Genomic DNA, 21604 nt, shown 5'->3' with positions numbered 1-21604 from the left:
AATTTTTATCGCGCGCCGAAAATCAATGGTGTAACTCCGCCCATTAAAAATTACACCAAACATCTTCTTTTGGTTCAGATTATCATATTATAAAGTTTCATCGAATTCGGAGATGCACGGGTTTCAAAACTTTGTCGGCAGTTGGTGGAATGGCCCTTATATAGCAGCAGCAGTCACATTAATTTCAAACCATTATTTCATCCTCACGGATAGCACAATTGATGCTATTCGTCCAAACAGCATTGTTAATAATGAACCGTTTTGCTTTTCTATATAGAAAGGTATTACAATTGCTGGAAAACCGACATTGGACCGGAGCCTCGGAGACCCATAGTGTTAAATACCATTTAACTCACTTCTGGTTCCGGAGATATGATGGTATAAGTGATTAAACTGATAAAACGATAAATGATAATTTTTTTACCGCTCAATTGTGTCAGAGGAGGCTCAACCGATTTTAACAAGCTTATTTTCGTTTAAAAGATACTATTAGAAAAAATCGAAGATGAAATGGCTGTCACTTCCGCTCCCGGCGATGGTATAAGTGACATAAGCGACAAAACGTGTTGTTTTTTGCATTCAAGTTTCTCAGAGATGACAGAACCGATTTTAACAAAGCTAGGCTCGTTTGAAAGCTTCTATTGAATTACGTATAACGCTCGTAAACCAAATTCAACTACGACTACGAATTTCGATAAAGTTGTTTGAAAGCTAACAATGTCAATCAAATTTGGAAGGGTTATGACGAATATTTCCGTTTCGAGAGATGTAATGTTTAATACAAGGATGGCTTTTCTCGTATCAAAGAACGCTCACTAGCAACTCTTCACAAGATTCAACCAGTGCCATCAAAAAGAGACGGATATCATTGCAGCAACAAAAAAACCGGCATGGTTCATTTAACATAGAATACATACCAGTGCGAGAGCGAATTTATCTCGATGACCTGTCTGAGAATCAAAGGTTAGCTCGCTGCTGTGGGGATTCTCTCTGAAGCAACAATTGGTCGCTTATTCTCGTTTTGCGATCCGATTCTATACTGGCAGTGGATAATTGCGATAGAATCATTTTACTAACGCTTATTCTAACTATATGTGCATATAACCTTTGTATAAGTTGTGTCTATGAAAATGTATGTGAATGCTCCACACAAGTGTTTTGAAATATTGCAACCTAGTATGAGAATCATCAAATCGATCATCGATAATTGTCAAATTGCGATTCTCTTTTGGCAAATTCCACACAGCACCAATCATTATTAGAAAGAAATTTTTTTTTCGTGCCATGAAATACTTAGAGTATGAAGTGGAGCGGAGAAATGTAAAAAAAATCTCTCGCGGTTCATGCATTGAGAGATTCGAGATCTTGTAGCATCTTCTACCGGATTGAAAATGTTGTATACAATATTGATAAATCTCGATAAGCTTCTGTCAATTTATCGACAATCACCAACACTGGTTTAATATGACGTAAACGACAAATCCCAGTGATTTTCAATGCACCAAATTTCTCGGAGATGATAGAATCAATTTTGCAAGATTTAGACTGGTTTGAATGAAGCTATTTGATGAGCTCATAATAATAATGAGGATTGAATCTTACGAATGTTTTAATAAGACTGTTAAATGGCAGGAGGAAGGCATTATCGCACCACTAGGTGGATTAAGAAGAGTTTTTCGTTGGTAAGTTTTGCCTTTTTCTATAAAAAAGTATTTGAATTACTAGAAAACCGATTTTCGAACGGAGCCTAGTGTGATAGTGTTATATGTTATGTCTGTGTGTGTACTTTTAAAAGTTTTTTTTTGTTCCGTTCAATTTTAGCAGAGATGGCTGAACCAATTTCAACAAGCTATAACTCGTTTTCAAGCCGCTATTGAATAGTGGGTCAGGTTTGAAGATCAAGTGACTGTGATTTCTAGTTCCAGAGATATAATGGTATAAAGTGACGTTTCTTATTGGCAATAAAGCATGATCATCAAAACCCGCACATGAAATTTGTTTAGGAGGTAACTCAGCAAACCCCATTGCGTTTTTATGAACAAAAACTACAAGGATCATGGGGTTGTTCGAGCCATTGATGTGGAACAAGGCAACCAAAATTTCTAATGATCTACAATCAAACAGTTCAATCAATCTTTACACTTTTACATTCGCAAATGCACGAGAGTCTGCTTAGATTGAACTTTGTTAGGAACCAAAACCGAACACGCGAACCCAGAATATAGACTTTATTCGTCGTGATTTGTATTTGTTTTGTAGCCGACGAAATTATACCAATAGCCCAAATGTATGTTTGTACACGATACGGATATCGATATTTAAGTTTGCGATACGGTAAGTTTTGTATGCAAGCAGTTATTTTTATAGCGTTTCTCTACCAGTAATACCATTCTGCGATTTCGGTTAAAGCGATAAACTTTTTCTTATTATCAATAGAGTTCATCTAATATAAATTGGAAATTAATCTTATGCACTCAAAATTTACCCTGGGGTAGTTGTCAATTTCTCAGGCCAAACGACATAACATGGAATTTCTTCCGAACTTGCATGACACAAGATCAGAGCATACCAATTAAAGCTTCAAATCGTTTTATGTCACCTTTTGTCTTGCTGTCTAGTAACAACCTACCTCTAGCATGCTACACGACGGACTGAAACGTTAGCTATAATTTTGCTTATATTTATAGATTCGTGTGCTTCGAACAGCTTCACTTTAGCATCGATTGACCAATCAGAGCAATGCTTTCCCTTTGATATATCGCTTACTTCTTCAAAACCATCGACTATGGCAGGGAAATCCAGTATGCCGGAGATTTTTTGCAGACAAACTAGGACACTGCTAGCTATTAATCAACATTTCAATGATATAAAATTTAAAAAAAAAATGGCTATGAACATTCAAATCAATACGTAGAAATATTTCCAATCAAATGGTGACATAATATTAATAATTGATACAAAATTGACTGAGCTGTAATTATTCAAAACCTGACTACATTTCTACGTGTATTTTTCTTGAGTTTCTAATTTGCACCCCTATATAGAAAACAAAAATGTGTTCCACGTTAAAACTCCGAACCGAAACCAAGACAAGAGTTTTATGTTGAATTATTTACGTTTCGCATTCAGCTCATCAGTGCATTAGCAGATTATGTTGATCTACTAATGCCACCTCGCGGATCAACATAATCCGCTAAGCAGACGTAAAGTTGTTGCTACTAACAACACACTTATTTTACACTAATTGTGCAATATCTATTCCGACGTGCCGAAAGTAACGAAACCAATTGACGGCAATGCTGGCCGCCAACAGATAGTAGTCATTTGGGGATTTGGAACTTTACGTCTGCTTAGCGGATTATGTTGATCCGCGAGGTGGCATTAGTAGATCAACATAATCTGCTAATGCACTGCTGAGCTGAATGCGAAACGTAAATAATTCAATTTAGTCATGTGCACTTTAGTACAAACTGGAACCCAAAGGTTCCAAACCCCCAAATGAGTTTTATGTTGTCAAAATAAGATTGATCATTCCAAAAATAGATATGTCCTAATTCGTTGATTCATATTTTTTTTGTTTTTGTTCGGAATGCAATTTGTGGATGGAGAAAAATGAACTAGCCATTCAACACATGGAGTTATGAACAGAAACATTTACAAACATGTATGGCTCCTACCCATCCGAAAATCCAACATAAGTTAGATGCTACTCTTTCGTCGGACAAAATAATTCTATTCATACAAACACAAATAAGCAAAAAATTCTCTTGGCATTTTTTTCCTTCCATACATTTCATTAAGCATATGTCTAGTGTTGTATACATATTGTTCGATTTCTCCTGCCATCGTTAGTATCGATGAATGATGCCTTCCAAGTTCGATGCGGTTTGTTGTTATAATTTGCTTCGCTCGAGTAATCGTAAAGCCGCCAGTGCATTCAAATCACCGCATTTGCTGATCGGGGGAGGAGGGCCTTAACTGCACTGATTACCAGCAGTTTATTTCAAAAGGTAAAACAATTCACATGTTATAGTTCTCTAAACATATCTGATTGGAACGATATAGGTTTTTTTTAATTAACTGTTTGAAGTTTCCGAAAACGTCAACATAAAAGTTTCTTTCTAGTGATTGGAGTGAAAATACAACAGTGAAAAGTTAAAAGAGTTTCGATAAAATCTATACTGGCAACGACCAACCTACATAGTTGCAAGATTTGAAGATTTGAACTCGGAATGTTGGGCAACGTTTTAAAGTAACCATTTTCATAGTTTAGTACTTTAGAGAATAAGTAATTCAGCACTCGTAACGATAAAAATCTCATCATTCAATTCGTCGAATTCAAGTCTATGAATCCATGTGACCTGGCATGGACGCCAAACCACATTCCCAAATTCTAGCTGGGATCGTACGAAAGAACAATATAGCACTCTACATATTTCGACAATACGGTACTAACATGTGATTAGGGCATATCGTGCGATAGACCCTTTCAAAAGTTACGAAACATAATGCTGATTACTCGAATTTCAACCATGGAATACAGGCATATTTTACATGATTTTGTAGATTGAGCTTTTATCTACGAGATTATATCGACTATTGTGTATATATCCAGAATGACAGGTCAACGCGTTGCAGTTAAAAGCCAGTCACGGTATAATTGAAACTAATGCCGTTTTTGTTTTGTAGCACTGCATAGTTGTAGTGTAGCAGTGACTATATTCGCTCCAATTTGGGTGTAATCAAGGCATCCTTTTCTTCCCTACATTTAAATATGTCCTGTTTGGATGGCGCACCCTGTATGACGTACAAAGTTTCATTTTGCTCGATTTCTCCTTATACCGATCAATGCTGTCTTCAAAATTTATGATTTGTTATTAAAATTTACTTCGCTTGAGTAATCATTAAGCCGGCATTGCATTCACAGTCTGCTAATTGGGGGTGGTGGTCGGTACTTGCACGAATTATCAACAGTTTATTTCAAACGGTAAATCAATGCAGTCGATGGTTTAGTTGCGTTTGGTCAAGTCAGCACAACATATCGCGGAACGTGTTTTGTTCATTTGTGGAAAATTGAAATAGAAGTTTTATACAGTTTCTTAAAAGTTATCAAACTGTTCTCAAAATATGAATTTTGAAGCTAGTGAGAAGTGAAAGGTGGCACGTGAAAAGGATTCCAGTTTTACAGCATAACCGCCTATATTAGCTTTGGAAATCTGATTAACAGACGATAAAGAACATCCAACATGTCTGCATCCTAACATCATACCCTGGAGTTTGCTGTCGAAATGCTGGCAAACGTTTTAAAGTAATGACTGCCATTATTTGAATCCACAGCTTACAAAAAAAGTTTCATTCAATGTAGGAAGGTGTCGTTATTAGACCACAAGCTAGTCTTTGCGTAGTAAAGGTTTTCAAAATTACCAGTTATTGCAAGTAATTAATGTTCTTCTTCGCTCATTCAAGTCTCCCGTTGAGTTACACACAAACGTATTTGGAAATAATAGTACGTTATAACGTAATTATTGATTGTACTTGAACACATAGAAGCCCTAAAATTACATACAATATTTTTCCTTTTCAATTGCTTCCGTTTGATGATGCACACCCCGTCTGCAGAACACGACTGAAACGAATTGGTAATTTCCAGGACAACCGATCTTGGGCCGCCATTCTGAAATTCCTCTGCAGCCCCGTTGCACGCTCGTTCTTATAGGAAGCAAACATCTCGCGTGATTGAAGCGTGCTCCGCCGTTAGCGATATCTCCCTGAGTTTCTACTTAGCTAAAGCTTGTATACCGTACTCTCTATTGGCATTCATGCTACATCTCCAGCTCACTGTAGACTGCAGTGTTTAATAAGCATTGTAAACTCACTATGTTTCTATACTTGATTGTTTGTTTGATTTGAAGCGAAAAAATATTGAAAAACTTTGGGTTCTATTGAGAAGGTTCTTTGTTACAAAGTCATCAAATTTTGAGATTTTTCGGTGGGATAATGAAATGACAATGAATTTGTTTATTATTTCTGAATACGTCGATATTGGTATCATGCAAAAATTCAAGATGGCGGCTACGAAAAGACGTCTCCTGTCGTTCTCCCCAAGCAGAACATTATCTCCGAACATAAAGTATGCAGCTTCTAGTGGCCGACTGAAGTAAACGATAATTACTATTTCTTAAAATTTATGAAATCCTCCATGGCTTATCCCAAATTACAACACATTTTGACAAAAAACTTGAAGTAGGTAATGTCAGATACATAACTGCGAGATTGACGTAGGACTGCATTCGAGATGTATATAGATATTAATTGATTTGATACCGTTTGACTGTTTGAGATTTGGTAGTGTTGGGAAGGACCATTTGGTTTCAAAAGATTGCGTTAGTATTCTAGGAAGTAGGGCGGCGATTTAAGACAGTTTTTAAATGAGTTCTTTACGTTAATTTTGGGGTCCTGATAAGTGATAAATCACCGTAAGTGGCTTTGGAGTTCAGGAAAGGAATATTTTGTTACGGATGATTACATTTGTATTCCAGAAAGAAGAAAGGAAAGTACTTTCGACCTTGACCTTGAAAAAATCATTACATAAATATTCGTGACACAAGTCGTAAAACGTTCATATGTTTAAATATTTCCAACGTCTCAATATTCGAGGGAAATAAACTAACAAAATGCTGTACAGGAAAGACCAAATTGTGTAATTCTCTCTATTACATTCTATTAAACACACTATATGAAACACTTTCCCTCGAATGCGATGCAGCCAAATATCAAAATTTATTTGCGCTCGTTTGCTGCGAATTTTGCACAACGAAAAGTGCACAAAGGTTATCAAATTATTCTTGATTTTCACTAAACTGAAGATTTTTCGAGAAAGAATTAGAGAAAATACTCAAACAAGGAAAAAGTTATTAAGAAATAAAATCTGGAGCAAACAAACAAACAATTTCTTTACACTTTCGTGTTGTGGCATTTTGAAAAAGCACCCAGGTGAGTGTAGAAAAGAAAGACATAGTCCTACGTCGAAATGAACTAAACAATAGACATTTGAAAAAAGAAATTTTTTGCATCATTTTCAATTCGTTTTTAACTATTTTTTGACCTGGTTTAAAAATTATAATTTGATACATTCTTATGCTCATTTTATGTATGTCATAGAGGAAAAGATATCTTTTTAGGTAAATTTGAAATGAAATTAATCGGATCAATAGATCAAATGTGCTTAAAATTCCGTTAAAAATTGCAGAGTTGTGTACGAGACACACCCGATCACGAGGACATTAAAAATGCAGTTTTCAATCTTATTCATCAATAGATTGTCGAACCCGTTCCGAACGTACTTGAAATAATATTATTGGTAAAAAGAAATCAACAAGCCGGGAACCGTCAGTTTGGATTTTAGGAAGTTAGAATTTAGAATGTCATCGTCAAGCGAGTTTATTAAGTGCATACAAATATTCAAAAAAAATACTTTTTTGAAAGCTTACGCTTTCGTTCCTAATCATATAATTTTTGAGCGCCAAATTATAGAACAATATTTCTCCCAGGTTTTCCTTGTCATAAATCAAAAATGTAATTGATACCGACATCTACTTTTTGGTAAGCTGCATTCATCTCTTAGAAATAACGATGACCTCAGGTAGGCTCGTACCCAGGATTTCGTTTCGGGAGGGGCCCAAAGATAAAAAAAAATGTTACTGAAGATTGCCTATGTACTTAATTCTCGGTGTGCCTTTTATGGGTTTTTAACAGGCACTTAAAACTTTTCCACTGGAACTGTTATTGTATTACATTTATTTACATTTACTGTCTTGTTATTTCTGTAACACATGTCTGAGACCTTCTAAATAGTTGTATATTTGTTTTTGGTTTCGGGAGGGGCCTGGGCCCCTCGAACCCCCCATCTCGGTACGTGACTGACCTCAAGAAAAACCGGCATAAATATTTGGATTAAACCTAATGTCAGATTAATTAGTCGAAGTAACATCAATTTTGGAAACCTACTCGTCGAACCCGTTACAAAACGCCCGTATGTAGAGATTTGAAACAATGTCGACAAACCGAAGCCAAATATTCCGTCAAATACTTGTAAAACCGACACAGAAAGAAATTATTAATTTCACAGATGACATAATTCTACAAACGATACAATTCATAACTACTCAACTTCTCGAATGACGCAATATTCCATTCGTACAGAAATTTGCTGATTCCGAGTGTAATTTGCACTCGGCTAACAAGTGAGGCTGTATGAAATTATATGCACGATTTACCAGCCAAGCATATATGTGCTTCTGTGGCTCAGTCGATTAACTGGTGTGCTTTGTGATCTAATGTTTTTCGGTTCGAGTTGCGTTGCTGCAGTCGATCTTTTGATTTTTATTCCATTCGTTTTAAAGCCATGTAATTTTCAAATCACACAATTTTACATGTTCTTGAATATAAATTCGTGTAAAATATGACGCTCCATTTATGTGCAACAACAAGCTAATTGACACGTTATGAACTTATTATGAATAATACATACTTTTGCTACAGAGCCTAAATTTTTAGTTTTGTTTGGGCCAAAATTTATACTGTGCTGAAGGGCAAACTCCACGTAAGAAAAAAAGAAACATCCAATGTTTGTCCACCAATTTGAAACCGTTATTTCGAATTTTCAACAAATATCATACCTTATGATCAAAAAAGAACCGGAATTTTCATTTTAAAATTTCCGCGCTTGTCCAATCGGTAAACTTTTATTCTCTCAACGTTGGCAACACTTTTATACACATTCTGTCAAATTTTGACGCATATCGTAGGATTAGTTTTTGTTTGGCGTCTATACAAAGAAGTTGAAAAATTTTCGTGTGGCGATTTTTATAATGGATGAAAATTTAGAACAACGTGCGAGCATCAAATTTTGTGTTGCAAATGGATTTAAGTGTTCCGAAACGTTGAAAATGTTAAAAAAGGCCTTTGGTGAATCGTGTCTAGGAAAAACACAGGCATACGAGTGGTATAAACGCTTCAAAAGTGGTCGTATAAGCTTGGATCATGATGAGATCCCTGGCCGCCCAACAACATCTATTACTGAAGGAAACATTGAATCGGCGAAGCAAATCGTGTTGGAAAATCGTTCTGTACCGATTAGAGAGATTGCTGTGTTGTTGGGCATCTCTTATGGATCAGCCGAACACATTTTAACAGATGTTTTGGGTTTGAAACGCGTCGCTTCTCGGCTGGTGCCAAAAAAGCTGAATTTCATTCAAAAACACAGCGTTGGTTGTGTCGCAGTTTTTGGCCAAAAACTCAACCAATATCATCAACCAAGCACTGTACTCTCCAGATATGGCCCCGTGTGACTTTTTCCTCTTCCCCAGACTCAAATTGCCATTGCGGGGAACGCGTTTTGAGACCATAGAGACCATAAAACAGAATTCGCTGCGTGAACTGAAGGCCATACCTTCGGCGGCCTATAAAACTTGTATGGAAAATTGGATCAAGCGTTGGCATGCATGTATTGCCGCAGGAGGAGAGTACTTTGAAGGCGATAATAAAGAAATTTATTAAAAATTGAAATTTTGCGTTTTTTAATAAAATTCCGGTTCTTTTTGGATCATAAGGTAAATACCTTTATTCGACCATCAAAACTGATAGTTTTTGTGCCATTTTATGATCCGACAAAAATTTCAAATCTCGAAGAATTGTTTACCAAATCTGAAAAAACTTCACTTAAGTACATTTAGTTTCTTGGTTATTTTCGACCAGATTGGTTTCTCTAAACTGTAAGAGCTCTCCATCATGATTTTTAGATAATTTAAGCCGTTAGACTTTTCTAACTTGCTGATGAACTAGGAGACAATGACAAACAGATGGATCGGAAACTGAAACCCGAAGGGTTTCCTAGATTTTACGGACAGTTACCTTCGGATTCCTCTCGATTTCGCGTATAGTGTAGAGTTACGTTCTTGCATCCGTGTTACGCCTCTGCCAACAATAACGATTGATTAAAGTTGATGTTAGCAAAGTCTTGGCATTACATTCCTTTTGTGGAATTTGGTCTTTCTGTTTCAACAGACTCCGCAGCCGATTCTTAGTGTACAGAATCATTGCATGGCTAGTACTATGGATCCTACTGACACTATGTATCCTTCCAGGTCGGGGCTCGAACATACGACAGTTGGCTTGTAAGACCAGCGTCCTATGCATTGAACCGACAACCCGGGACAAAAAGTTGATGTTAGAGTACTTCAATTATCAGTTCGAACAGCATTCAAGTTAGTCCGGCACTGATTCTGACATTAGCCATCCGACTTTCGCAGGAATGGTATAGATATTAAATACTTATTGGAGAATGGAATCAATGTAATTACAAGATAATTTCATATACGCATGCATACAATGTACTATTATTCAATATAGATTGTTTCGTCAAAAAAGGATTTTATTACATAGGTTCAATCTTAAATTGATATATTTGATCACAATCAATGGAATAACTTCTAAGTAACATGATTTGAATCTATTGAAATCTGAAAGTATGTACCTAACCGATTTTTTTTCGTTTCCATTTTAACAGTCAGAACTGGTTTCAGTTGGGATGTAGAGACAACAGTAGAGTAAATTATCGGTAATATAGAATATCTAAATCTCAAACGACGTATGACCTCACTAACATAAATTGTATTTTCCGTTTTAGTACCACTGATGCTGTAACCCTCACAATTAATGGCAAAATCTATACTGGTAAGTTCAGCCAAACTATCCTGTTGCCGGAAACATACTAAATTATGTCTATCACGGTAGTAAAATCCAAAAATGTACCCATCGACACTTCTCTGAACACCTTTATTCGGAACTATGCACATCTCACCGGAACCAAGTTCATGTGTCTTGAGGGTGGCTGTGGAACATGCATCGTCAATATGAACGGCATCCATCCGGTAACCAAACAGAAAGCTTCTTGGTCCGCTAACTCGGTATGTTACGTTTGCACTGTTGGTGAACAGTTACATGGGTAAACTAACTTTCATTCTAGTGTTTGATTCTGGTGTTCGCCTGTCACGGAATGGACATTTACACCATCGAAGGAATCGGTAACAAAAAGGATGGATACCATACAATTCAGGAACGGTTAGCTGGCTTTAATGGTTCTCAGTGTGGGTTCTGTTCTCCGGGTATGGTCATGAACATGTACAGTTTACTCGAATCCAAGAAAGGTCAGGTGTCGATGGAGGAGATAGAAAATTCCTTCGGGGGGAACATTTGTCGCTGTACCGGTTATCGACCCATTCTGGATGCCTTCAAATCACTGGCAGTTGATGCTGATGATGAACTCATAGAAGCATGTGGAGACATCGAAGACCTTTCGAAATATTGTCACAAAACGGGAACAACTTGTGCCGGACAATGTTCGGCCATTGCAAGAACAAACACAAACCAACCGTTTCGAGTTATGTTTGCAAATGACACCGAATGGTACAAAGTTTACAAAATTAATGAAATTTTTGCCATATTCAATCAAATTGGAAAGAAACCATACATACTAGTAGCGGGAGACACAGCTCATGGTTAGAAAACCTAATCATCGATGGTTTCGAAGTAACTTAGAACTATTTTATTTTCAGGAGTTTACCGACGAAGCGAAAACCTACAGGTTTTTATCGACGTCAACGCAATCGAAGAATTACACTCTCATTCACTTGGCAGTGAACTGATAGTCGGAGGGAACGTTCCCTTGACTGAGTTTATGACAATTCTTACAGATGCCGCTAGTAAAAATAGCAACTTTAGTTACTGTAATCAATTGGTCAAACATATCGATTTGATCGCACATGTTTCGGTTCGTAATGTAGGAACTATTGCCGGAAATCTGAGTATTAAAAACCAACACAACGAGTTTCCATCCGACAATTATTTGATTCTGGAAGCGGTTGATGCCAAAATAACCATAGGTTTGTGCAGCCAAACTGCGTTCCAGACTACTTCATGTAATACTTTAATTTCATGTTTCTCGTTTCAGTGGAATCCGGAGGAAAAACATCAACCGCCAGTCCGTTGGCTTTTGTCCAAATGAACATGGATAAAAAAGTTATAAAACACGTAACTTTACCGGCTCTGGATCCATCGGTATACATCTTTCGATCGTTCAAAGTCATGCCCAGAGCTCAGAATGCCCATGCACATGTGAATGGTGCATTTCTCTTAAAATTTAACAAAAAGAAAACAAGTGTTAAAGCTGCGCGAATTTGCTTCGGAGGGATTAATCCAAATGTGAGTAAGCTTTTGTTTGTTTCATTTTCTATGCACTATTGTTTCGACATGACTAGTATGAATACTACCTCTTTTTTCTCGATTTTACCTTTCGTCTTCGACTCATCAGCGCGTTATCAGTTTATGGTGAGCTGCCAGCGCGACTAAGCCTTCTTCGGGAATTAATCTCAACCCCCGCATAACCACTTCCTCCATTAGCTAGTCCCATGACCGATTTCTCATCATTTCATAATTCAAATTGGAAGAGTCTAATCGATAAAGTGTATCACTTAAAATTTGTATACGAGTTGTTCGAAGAAACATCGAATTTTTACATGTTTTACTTTTTCGTACTGATAAAGCAAATATCTGCTAATCTGTGAATGCCAGGGCTTAAAAATTAAAGCAGTGAATATTAATAAATGAGTTTCACCCTCTGTGCACACACACATTCGTATGTCAGGTAGAATTCACATCGTAACCCAAGCAAGGAGAGCTGCTTCGTTCATTCGTTAGTTCATGAAGATGTGCGCCAGTTGATGACTATGCTTAATGGGATTAGCATTTGATTAATGGTTTTCATATTGAAGATGCTTATGAAAAAACTAGATTTATAACGTTTTTTTTCGATGAATAATAATTATAATTATAATATGATAATTTAAAGAACATTGCTTTCAGTGTGTCTAGGATATATACACTGTTGCAAACACCTCGTTGTTTCCGGCCGAGCGGCGGCGGGAGAAAAATAACGAAAAGGGATGTTTCTTTTTGTTTTGGATGGAAAATCGTAACACTCTTTGTTAATAAACCTTTTTTTCTGTATTCCTTCACTTTTATTTCTTCTCTTAACTTAACTTCTTAACTGAATACACTCATGGATCAATTTAATATCGGAACTTTTACACTTTTCGTTCTGCTTTTGCCGTAATCTACCTACAGCAGAAGTTAATTGATGAACTGTTTCGGTTATCGCGTATTACACTACTAACCACTAACTAATTTGTCCACGGGCCGACGTCGGAGACTAACGGACACTCTTAGACTGACTGGCTAACCGACTGCTTAATAACGACTAACTAATTTGTCTACGGGCCGACGCCCGAGACTAACGGCTATTTACCGCGCACTCTTTAAAACTGAACTAACCCCTAACTCTTCTCAACTATGGGTTTCTAAGCTCCTAACATTTACTTTCGGGTGAAGCCCCAAGATTTTAGTACAAGCCGAGCTTGTGATTTTAAGTAGAAAGTTCATCCGACTTTCTCCCGAAGTTCTACCGAAAGCCGAGACTACTGTCACTATGCAAGAGGCAGTGACCAGTGTCCGTGAAAATAACTTTGTTTTCTACAACATTACTGTGGTGACTAATGCTCGGAACTGTCTATGGTTTTATAACAAAGTTTCTTAAACATCGTTGCGATGACTAATGCTCGAAAATGTGCACGCTTCTATAACAAAGTTTATACCTGAAGGTTGCGGCTACACTGATATGAGAGTTTCCTTCACAATTTCCTACTTTTTCTACAATACTAGCAAATTCGAAGGAAAATTTGCTAAGGGCGCTGCAGCAAACAAATTGATTGTTTTTAAAATGGGCTCAAAAGCAAAAGTTATGCTATACCATGTTTGAAATATTTTGTAATGTGATCAAATTTTATCTTGGAGTACAAATATCATGTTCAAAAATGATTTCTGTAAACCTACACTGAAAAAAACACGATAAACATTGCCTGTATGACCTTGCTTCGCATCTTGTAGCACGCCGTGAAGCGAAGTTCTTCATTCTCGTACAGTACTAACGATAGTGAACCCTTCATTTCATTGCTTTGCCATGGATTGCTTAGTTCAAGTGTTACCTGAGACTGAGAGCACAGGCAATTTACCAAGCAAGAGAATATACTCTCACGCATCCAGTTTCTCTCTAATTCAGTAATGTCAAGTGAAGTGTTCACAACGGGTGTTTTTGTGTTTGTAGCGTGCACTACGATGTTACAGAACTGTCTGCTGTATCGTTTCCCGGAAGGTTTACCGTAGTGTGCAGGTTGTTCACAAAACTGACATGTAACCAGTTGATTTTCATACGTAATCAGCGTTTTACACGGATGTGTCCCACCTTGACCACAAATGATGTAAGATGGAAATGCCTTACGAAGTTGCATACATACCACTCGCACGCCATTCCGGATGCCGGGGAAAAAATTCCACCATGCTTCCCTTTCATTGGAAAGGATTGCAACGTACCGCGACATATTTTCCCGAACGAACTTATCGCTGGCCTGCGGTGTAAGGTCACCTACGCGTACTTCTATGGCATTGTCCTCCATGTATACAGGGATTTCGTATATAATGTTGTCACACTCAACGCTGTGCACCTCGTTGTTAACTGAAGTGAATTCAATTGCATCTCTTTCACGTTTAAACATAATGTAATACACACAGCTAGGATGAATCCAGAGAGAAAGCGACAAGCGAAGCGATGCGAAACTTGACAGATCGCACGGAGTCGCGCGGCAAAGCTCCGTCCATTCAAGTTCAGCAGAAAAATGACAAGTATGTCAGAGTGAACTCGACGTGTTGCGAAGCGACTACTGACCGTTCGCTTCGCGTCGCGTGTCGCTTTCTCTCTGAGTTGACCCTTAGACGCAGTACCGTAGTGAGGGTGAGGCGGGTGAGGCGATCGCCTCGGGCTACACGATTAGTTTTGTCAAAAAATTAATTCTTCCAAATTTTTTCGGAAAAAACTGATTTATATTAAGTTTGAGATTAGTATTGTACTGTTACATGAATCCGATGAGATGCCGCCGTAATCATAATCATTTATTTACATGAAAGTGTAACTCTATAGACATTTAGAATACAAAACAGCCATTCAACGACGATTACCTTTCAACAACTATCTTTCATGACGGTTCTCTGTTGGATGGTCGTGCTGCTGCTGGTGTCTACTATCGTGAAATCAGAGTGCCGTGTTCACTCGGTAGATACTGTACTGTGTTTCAAGCAGAAATCTACGCGATTCGGTGTGGGGTACAATCGACACTTTAGCAGAGAATTTGTGGTAAGCGAATTTATTGTTTTTCCGAAAGCTAGGCAGCTTTAAAGGTATTCATGGTCGAATCTAGTGATTGCATGTCGAACTAAAATCGAAGACCTCTGCATTTCGAATACTGTTTCAGAAGTTTTCAGAAAGGGCCTAAGTTTATTGGAATTGGTTCTGCCATCTTCGAGAAAATTCAGAGGAGTAAAAACACGCGTTTAGTTGGTTACTTATACAATTATATCTCCGAAACCAAAACTCACAGCGATTTTATCTTCAAATTTGTTCAATGGCTAAGAAGTAGCTTTCAAACGAACAAAAGCATATTAAAATTGATTCGATTGATTCTTCGAGAAAATCGCGCGTTAAAAAAGCAACGCGTTTTGTCGGCTGCGTCACTTATAGCATCATATCTCCGGGACAAAAAGTGACATCAATTTGATCTTCGGACTTAATCAATGGCCCAATAAAAGCTTTCAAACGAGCCTAAGTTTGTTAAAGTCGGTTTAGCCATTTCTGAGCAAATTGGGCGATAATTAACTCGTTGAAAGGTGCGCAAACACACTCACACACACACACACACACACACACACACACATACATTTTCCGATCTCATCAAGCTGAGCCGATTGGTATATAATACTATGGGTCTCCGTGGCTTCGGTTTTTTCAGCAATTCTAATAGGGTAACGGCTCCCTATTTCATCTGAGCTCCTATTTCCATCTCATCCTTTCACCTCATTAATTTGAACATGTATAATATCTTACAATGTACCTGAACAAAATTGTAGAATGTTTTAAAATGATTATTCAAGCTATTGTCAAATTTCTCATTGGAAGAAATGGTTTCAAATTCTTCGGTGATCGTTTTTTTTTTCATTTAAAATAAACTCACTTTTCAATTTAGGACACATTTTCGTCTCAAGATTTACAGTTCGTCACAGTTGTCATAATCGATTCGTCTCAAAACATGATCACTATTTCGCCCAATTACACTACTATTGAATGCTGGATGACCTCATATTTAGTAATGTTCACTTGACACTTGTTTAACTAACGATTGAAAACTTCAAATATTACCCGACAAGCAATAAAAGTCTTCAAGAATATAAGATGAAAGTTTTTCACTTAGTTCACTTGATTGCGCTTTGTTTTCATCTCATTTGGTTTCGCAAAGTTGCCAAATTTTCTCATAATGTTACAAAAAAAAATGTTTCCCTTCATCAAATTATCATCCACAAGTATTTTTTTTTGGTATCCGTGACATTAGTTTAATTATATTGTTGATATTTATATTTCAACAAAACTGTTTCGGCTTCGAATATTACCAGAAAGAGTGTGTAAAATACTAATGAAATAACCATTGTGACAAATCTAGTAGCACTGGTTTCTTTCCGCTATACGTCACCATAACACTGTTAAGTGTGTGTGTTTCATCGGCTGTGCGCAGAGATGCCAGATATTTTCACAGAAAATATGTATCTGCTCTATTTATTTTCACTAATAAAAGAAATCAGTTCAAATTGGTTTAAAATTTAAATATAAATGTATATCATTGTTCATCATCAAATATTTGCACAAAAGATTTCCATTTTAACATGTGATTTGTCCGTTGATTAATAAATTTTTGAAGAAGTACTGCAATCAAATACTAACACAGGGGACGGGTATAGCGTGATGGGATAGTCGATGCCTTTCACGCAGCCCGCCTGGGTTCGATTCCCAACCCCGCACATAGGGTCAGAAAGATTTTCTGGTCCGAAGAGGCGAATGACCTAAGATGTTAAAGCCTCTATAATTGAAACAAAACAAAAAAAATACATACAGATACTCAGAGAGAAAAGTCTTTACTTTACTTTTCACTTCTTTCTTTTTATAAAAATTTACAAATTTATATAAAATTCAGAAAATCTGTATAAAATCTGTAATCTGATTTGAATCAGTATGCGAACGCAAAAATCTATACAATACAGATAAATCTGTATAAATGGCATCTCTGGTTTTGCATTTTGTTTTTAGAAGAGCTAATGCCTAAATAGTAACAATTCATTTTTTTTTGTTTTTTTAAGTTCTCCAAATTAACTGAACAGTTAAATTTTAAATTTAAAGCAAAGGGTAACGAAAACTATCCAAAAAATTTAAACGTCGAAGTGATTCCAAACGGTTTCTAAAAATATTGTGTGTTGTCTCATAGTTGGCATTAGGCCTTTTTTAAGGAAAATTCTGACATTTTGAAAATATTGTATGTTGTCTCATAGTTGGCATTAGGCCTTTTTTAAGGAAAATTCTGACATTTTGAACCTGAGAGTGTAATAGTGCAATATTTTAGTTTTGATTGCTGTTGCCATTGCTAATTTATGGAATGAATAAAGGACCAACGATAGGATGAATATAAAACCTTTGAGATGAAAATTAGGAGCATAGTAACAACATATCAGAAGTGTTTTTAGCTGATTTTTAATAATATTTTAATTTCCAAGGAATGTGAATCAATTATCAATGTGGAGCAAGGCGAATTAAGTAGAAATATGAAAAAATCGTTGTGATTTTAGTGGCTAAATCAGGTTTTTAAAGTTACGTCCTTACAAATGAGATGAAATAGGCAGCCCTTACCCAACCTTTCTGTAGAGAAACGCAAAACTCCAGTATTCAGATTCTAAACTCTGAAACCAAATTCAGAAATTAAATTCTAAAACTGAAATCAGGATTTAAATTCTGGTTTAGTTCCAAAATTTAGCTTCAAAATTCAAATCCAACTAGAACCAGAAATCATATCCAAATTCCCAAGTTCAAGTTCTAAATCAGAGCTCGGGATTGGAATTCCAAACACAATTCAGTTCCAAAATTCAGTCGTGAAACCAGTTCCAGATTCCGGAATTGGGTTTCAGTTCCAAAGTCATAGTTTTAATTACTTTGGAGCTAAATTCTGAAACTGAATTCTTAAACTTAAACCAGAAATTAGGTTAAGAATTCAGGTGGACCAGAATCAAGGTTCAGAGCCAATATACAATATAGAGCAATACAACCAAAATCGATACATTTTCTCAGCTAGTTGACCAATATAAATTGGATCCTCTTTTCCAGTTCACCCATGCCGTAATGACCGAAAAATTACTCGTAGGAAAAAATCCATTCACTAACAGCACTCTTCAAGCCGCGTGCAGAACGCTAGCCGCTGAACTAGATCCGGATTGGGTTTTGCCGGATCCTTCTCCTGTGTACCGTAAAAATTTGGCCATCTCATTATTCTACAAATTCATTCTCAGTATTGCACCGGAAGGGCAGATCAATGTTAGGCCGGAGTACGAATCCGGCAGTACAATTCTGGAAAGACCATTGTCATCAGGAAAACAATCATTTGATACCTACCCGATGAACTGGCCACTGACGCAGTACGTTACCAAACTAGAAGCAATGGTTCAGACTGCCGGTGAAGCGAAATATTTTAACGATTTTCCGTCACTACCCGGAGAGCTGTATGCTGCGTTCGTATTGGCAACTCAGGTCAACTCTAGAATCGTCACTATACATCCATCAAATGCTTTGGTTTGAATAACTTTATTGAAATACACTCGTCATGGCCCATTGATCTAATCATTTCACCTTTTGCTTTCAGAAAATGCCAGGTGTAGTAAGATTCTTCTCCGCGAAGGACATACCCGGAGTAAACAATTTTATGCCGGATTATTTAGACAATCAGGAGATAGAAGAAATCTTCAGCAGTGGCGAAGTTAAATTCCACGGACAGCCCGTCGGTATAATCGTAGCAGAAACATTCGACCTCGCACACAGAGCTTCTAGTATGGTGAAAATTACTTACGAAAAAATTTCTAACAAACCAGTCCATCCTACACTGAAGTCATTTATGGACGCCGAACGCAATACCGATGATTCAATAGACAAGAGAGATCCTGAAAAAACTCCTATGTCGACCAGCTTCAAGAACATAAAGGGTCATTCAGAACTTGCTGGACAATACCATTTTTCTATGGAAACACAAACCTGCCTGTGCATACCGATTGAGGATGGAATGGACGTTTATTCGTCCACTCAATGGATGGATCTTACCCATGTGGCGTTGGCGGAATCGTTGAATCTTCCCCAGAACAGTTTCAATCTACATGTTCGTCGACTGGGCGGTGGTTATGGGTCCAAAGTGTCAAGGGCTACACAAATAGCGTGTGCCTGTGCTCTAGCGGTACACCTGACACAACGACCTGTCCGTTTTGTTTTGAAAATTGAAGAAAATATGAGAGCCATCGGGAAGCGTTATGAATGTATTGGCGATTATGATATCGAGATTGAAAAGACTGGAAAAATCATTAAAATGAATCACCTTTTCACTCACGGTTGTGGAATTGCATTAAACGAATCGGTACACAATCAAACTACTATAGCATTCAGAAACTGCTACGACGCTGATGCGTGGACAATAGTTGGTGAGGAAGTTCGAACCAACGCACCAACCAACACTTGGTGCCGAGCACCTGGAACAGCCGAAGGACTAGCAATGATTGAAATTATCATGGAACATATCGCCCACGAAACGGGTTGTGACCCATTTGAGGTTCGAATGGTAAACATGGCAAAGGACAATAAGATTCTACAGTTGATGCCCCAGTTCCGTCGGGATGTAAGATTTGACGAACGTAAACACTTCGTCGACGAGTTCAATGCGAACAATCGTTGGAAGAAGCGCGGCATTGCTGTAGTCCCAATGCAGTACTGGCTGAGATACGACGGACAACTCAATGCCATCGTATCGATTCACGCAGGTGACGGAACCGTATCGGTCACACACGGGGGAATTGAAATGGGCCAGGGGATAAATACCAAAGCCGCACAAGTAGCTGCCTTCGCCTTGGGAATTCCATTGGAAAAGATTAGTGTGAAACCTTCTACCACTTTGACTTCACCAAATTCTTTGGTTTCGGGAATCAGCATGGCCAGTGACTCTGTTTGTCATGTAAGTGAAACTTTCAATATTTATAATCTAGTTTTAGGCTTTCTTATACAGAAAGGCTATACAATTAGGACTTTCGTACCAAATGACTCAGCGTGTCGAGATCACAAAATGTCTGTGTGTGTGTATTTTTTAAATGTTTTACTTATCTGGAGCTTACTAGTTTTCTAATGACTAGCTACTATAAGCTGCCTGCCTGCCAAATTTTATTTCTTCGAGAAAAGAGAGACATTATTTTTGATTTTTTTTAAATATTATCTCTAGAAAATCCGAAAACGGACCCAAATGAAATTTATTAAGTAATATTAAATAGCATATGACATTCCGCCCTGCTGCCTCAAATTTTTTACAGTTATTGCATAGCCTTTCTTTATGAGAAGAATAAAATAGAAATAAATAATGAATCTAATTCTAGGCAGTGAAGAAGGCCTGCGATTTGTTGAGGGACAGGATTCAAGCCATCCGCGATGAGAACCAAAATGCTTCCTGGGAAAGGGTCATACGATTGGCCTACAGTCAAAACATTGATCTTTGTGCTGAAGCCCAACACAAGGCGCAAGATCTGCAGCCTTACTTCATATATGGTCTCAGCTGTGCCGAAATCGAAGTGGACATACTAACTGGAAATGTACAGATTAAACGGGTAGACATCCTGGAGGATACCGGTGAAAGCATCAGTCCCGGAATCGATATTGGACAAATTGAAGGAGCGTTTGTGATGGGTATTGGATACTACCTTACGGAAGCGCTAGTGTATAATAACGAAACTGGTGCATTGACTTCTGACCGTACCTGGAACTACAAACCACCGGGAGCGAAAGATATACCGATTGATTTCCGCATCAACTTTCTGCAGAAAAGCGCCAATCCGGCGGGGGTACTACGTTCAAAGGCCACGGGCGAGCCCGCTTTGACTATGGCCATTGTAACTGTTTTTGCCATACAAAACGCATTACGGTCTGCTAGAAAGGATGCTGGTCTGCCAGATAAGTTTATTCCATTAGGTGCACCAACTACTCCGGAAGTAATTTACTTGCATGCGGGAAACACAATTGAACAGTACTTGTTGAACTAGGAGTATGCAGTATTACAATTTTGAATGTTTGATCATGGTGCTGGAGAGTTCATGTAATATGAAACTTTTTTAAATAAGTGTAATTGTAATTTTTTGAAAGAAAATCCTTTCAAATGAAACATTTTTTTGTAGAATCTGTTATATTTTCTAAATCTATCTATCTATCTATCTATCTATCTTCTATATATATATATATATATATATATATATATATATATATATATATATATATATATATATATATATATATATATATATATATATATATATATATACATATATATAT

At 37.3% G+C, this 21604-nt stretch overlaps 1 protein-coding gene across 2 annotated transcripts; it reads left to right on the top strand.

Annotated features, from left to right (window-relative positions):
* The first annotated feature begins 3931 nt into the window (after nt 1-3931).
* Nucleotides 3932-21354, top strand: LOC131438756 (uncharacterized). Of its 2 annotated transcripts, none has more exons than XM_058608999.1 (10): nt 3932-4010; nt 10568-10618; nt 10688-10734; nt 10795-10967; nt 11027-11558; nt 11616-11942; nt 12011-12261; nt 18365-18826; nt 18897-20246; nt 20659-21354. In XM_058608999.1, exons 4-10 carry the CDS (start codon nt 10875-10877, stop codon nt 21316-21318), a joined length of 3675 nt encoding a protein of 1224 aa, XP_058464982.1. In that variant the 5' UTR covers nt 3932-4010; nt 10568-10618; nt 10688-10734; nt 10795-10874; the 3' UTR covers nt 21319-21354. The 2 variants fall into 2 exon arrangements, with proteins under 2 accessions (XP_058464982.1, XP_058464981.1); XM_058608998.1 differs by lacking the exon at nt 3932-4010 and adding an exon at nt 4123-4252.
* Nucleotides 21355-21604: the final 250 nt, after the last annotated feature.

Source organism: Malaya genurostris, chromosome 3 (assembly GCF_030247185.1).
Source record: "Malaya genurostris strain Urasoe2022 chromosome 3, Malgen_1.1, whole genome shotgun sequence".
Classification (NCBI taxonomy): domain Eukaryota; kingdom Metazoa; phylum Arthropoda; class Insecta; order Diptera; family Culicidae; genus Malaya; species Malaya genurostris.
The sequence above is the reverse complement of the archived record's forward strand: the minus strand, read 5'-3'. Positions and strand labels throughout refer to the sequence as shown.

What these genes read in the sequence shown, in the direction of transcription:
- LOC131438756 (XM_058608998.1), top strand. Translation starts at nt 4,233, where the DNA reads ATGTTGGGCAACGTTTTAAA. An exon ending in AACAGTAGAGTAAATTATCG is followed by an intron (nt 10,619 to 10,687) that starts GTAATATAGAAT and finishes TTTCCGTTTTAG; the next exon opens with TACCACTGATGCTGTAACCC. An exon ending in CCAGTGACTCTGTTTGTCAT is followed by an intron (nt 20,247 to 20,658) that starts GTAAGTGAAACT and finishes ATCTAATTCTAG; the next exon opens with GCAGTGAAGAAGGCCTGCGA.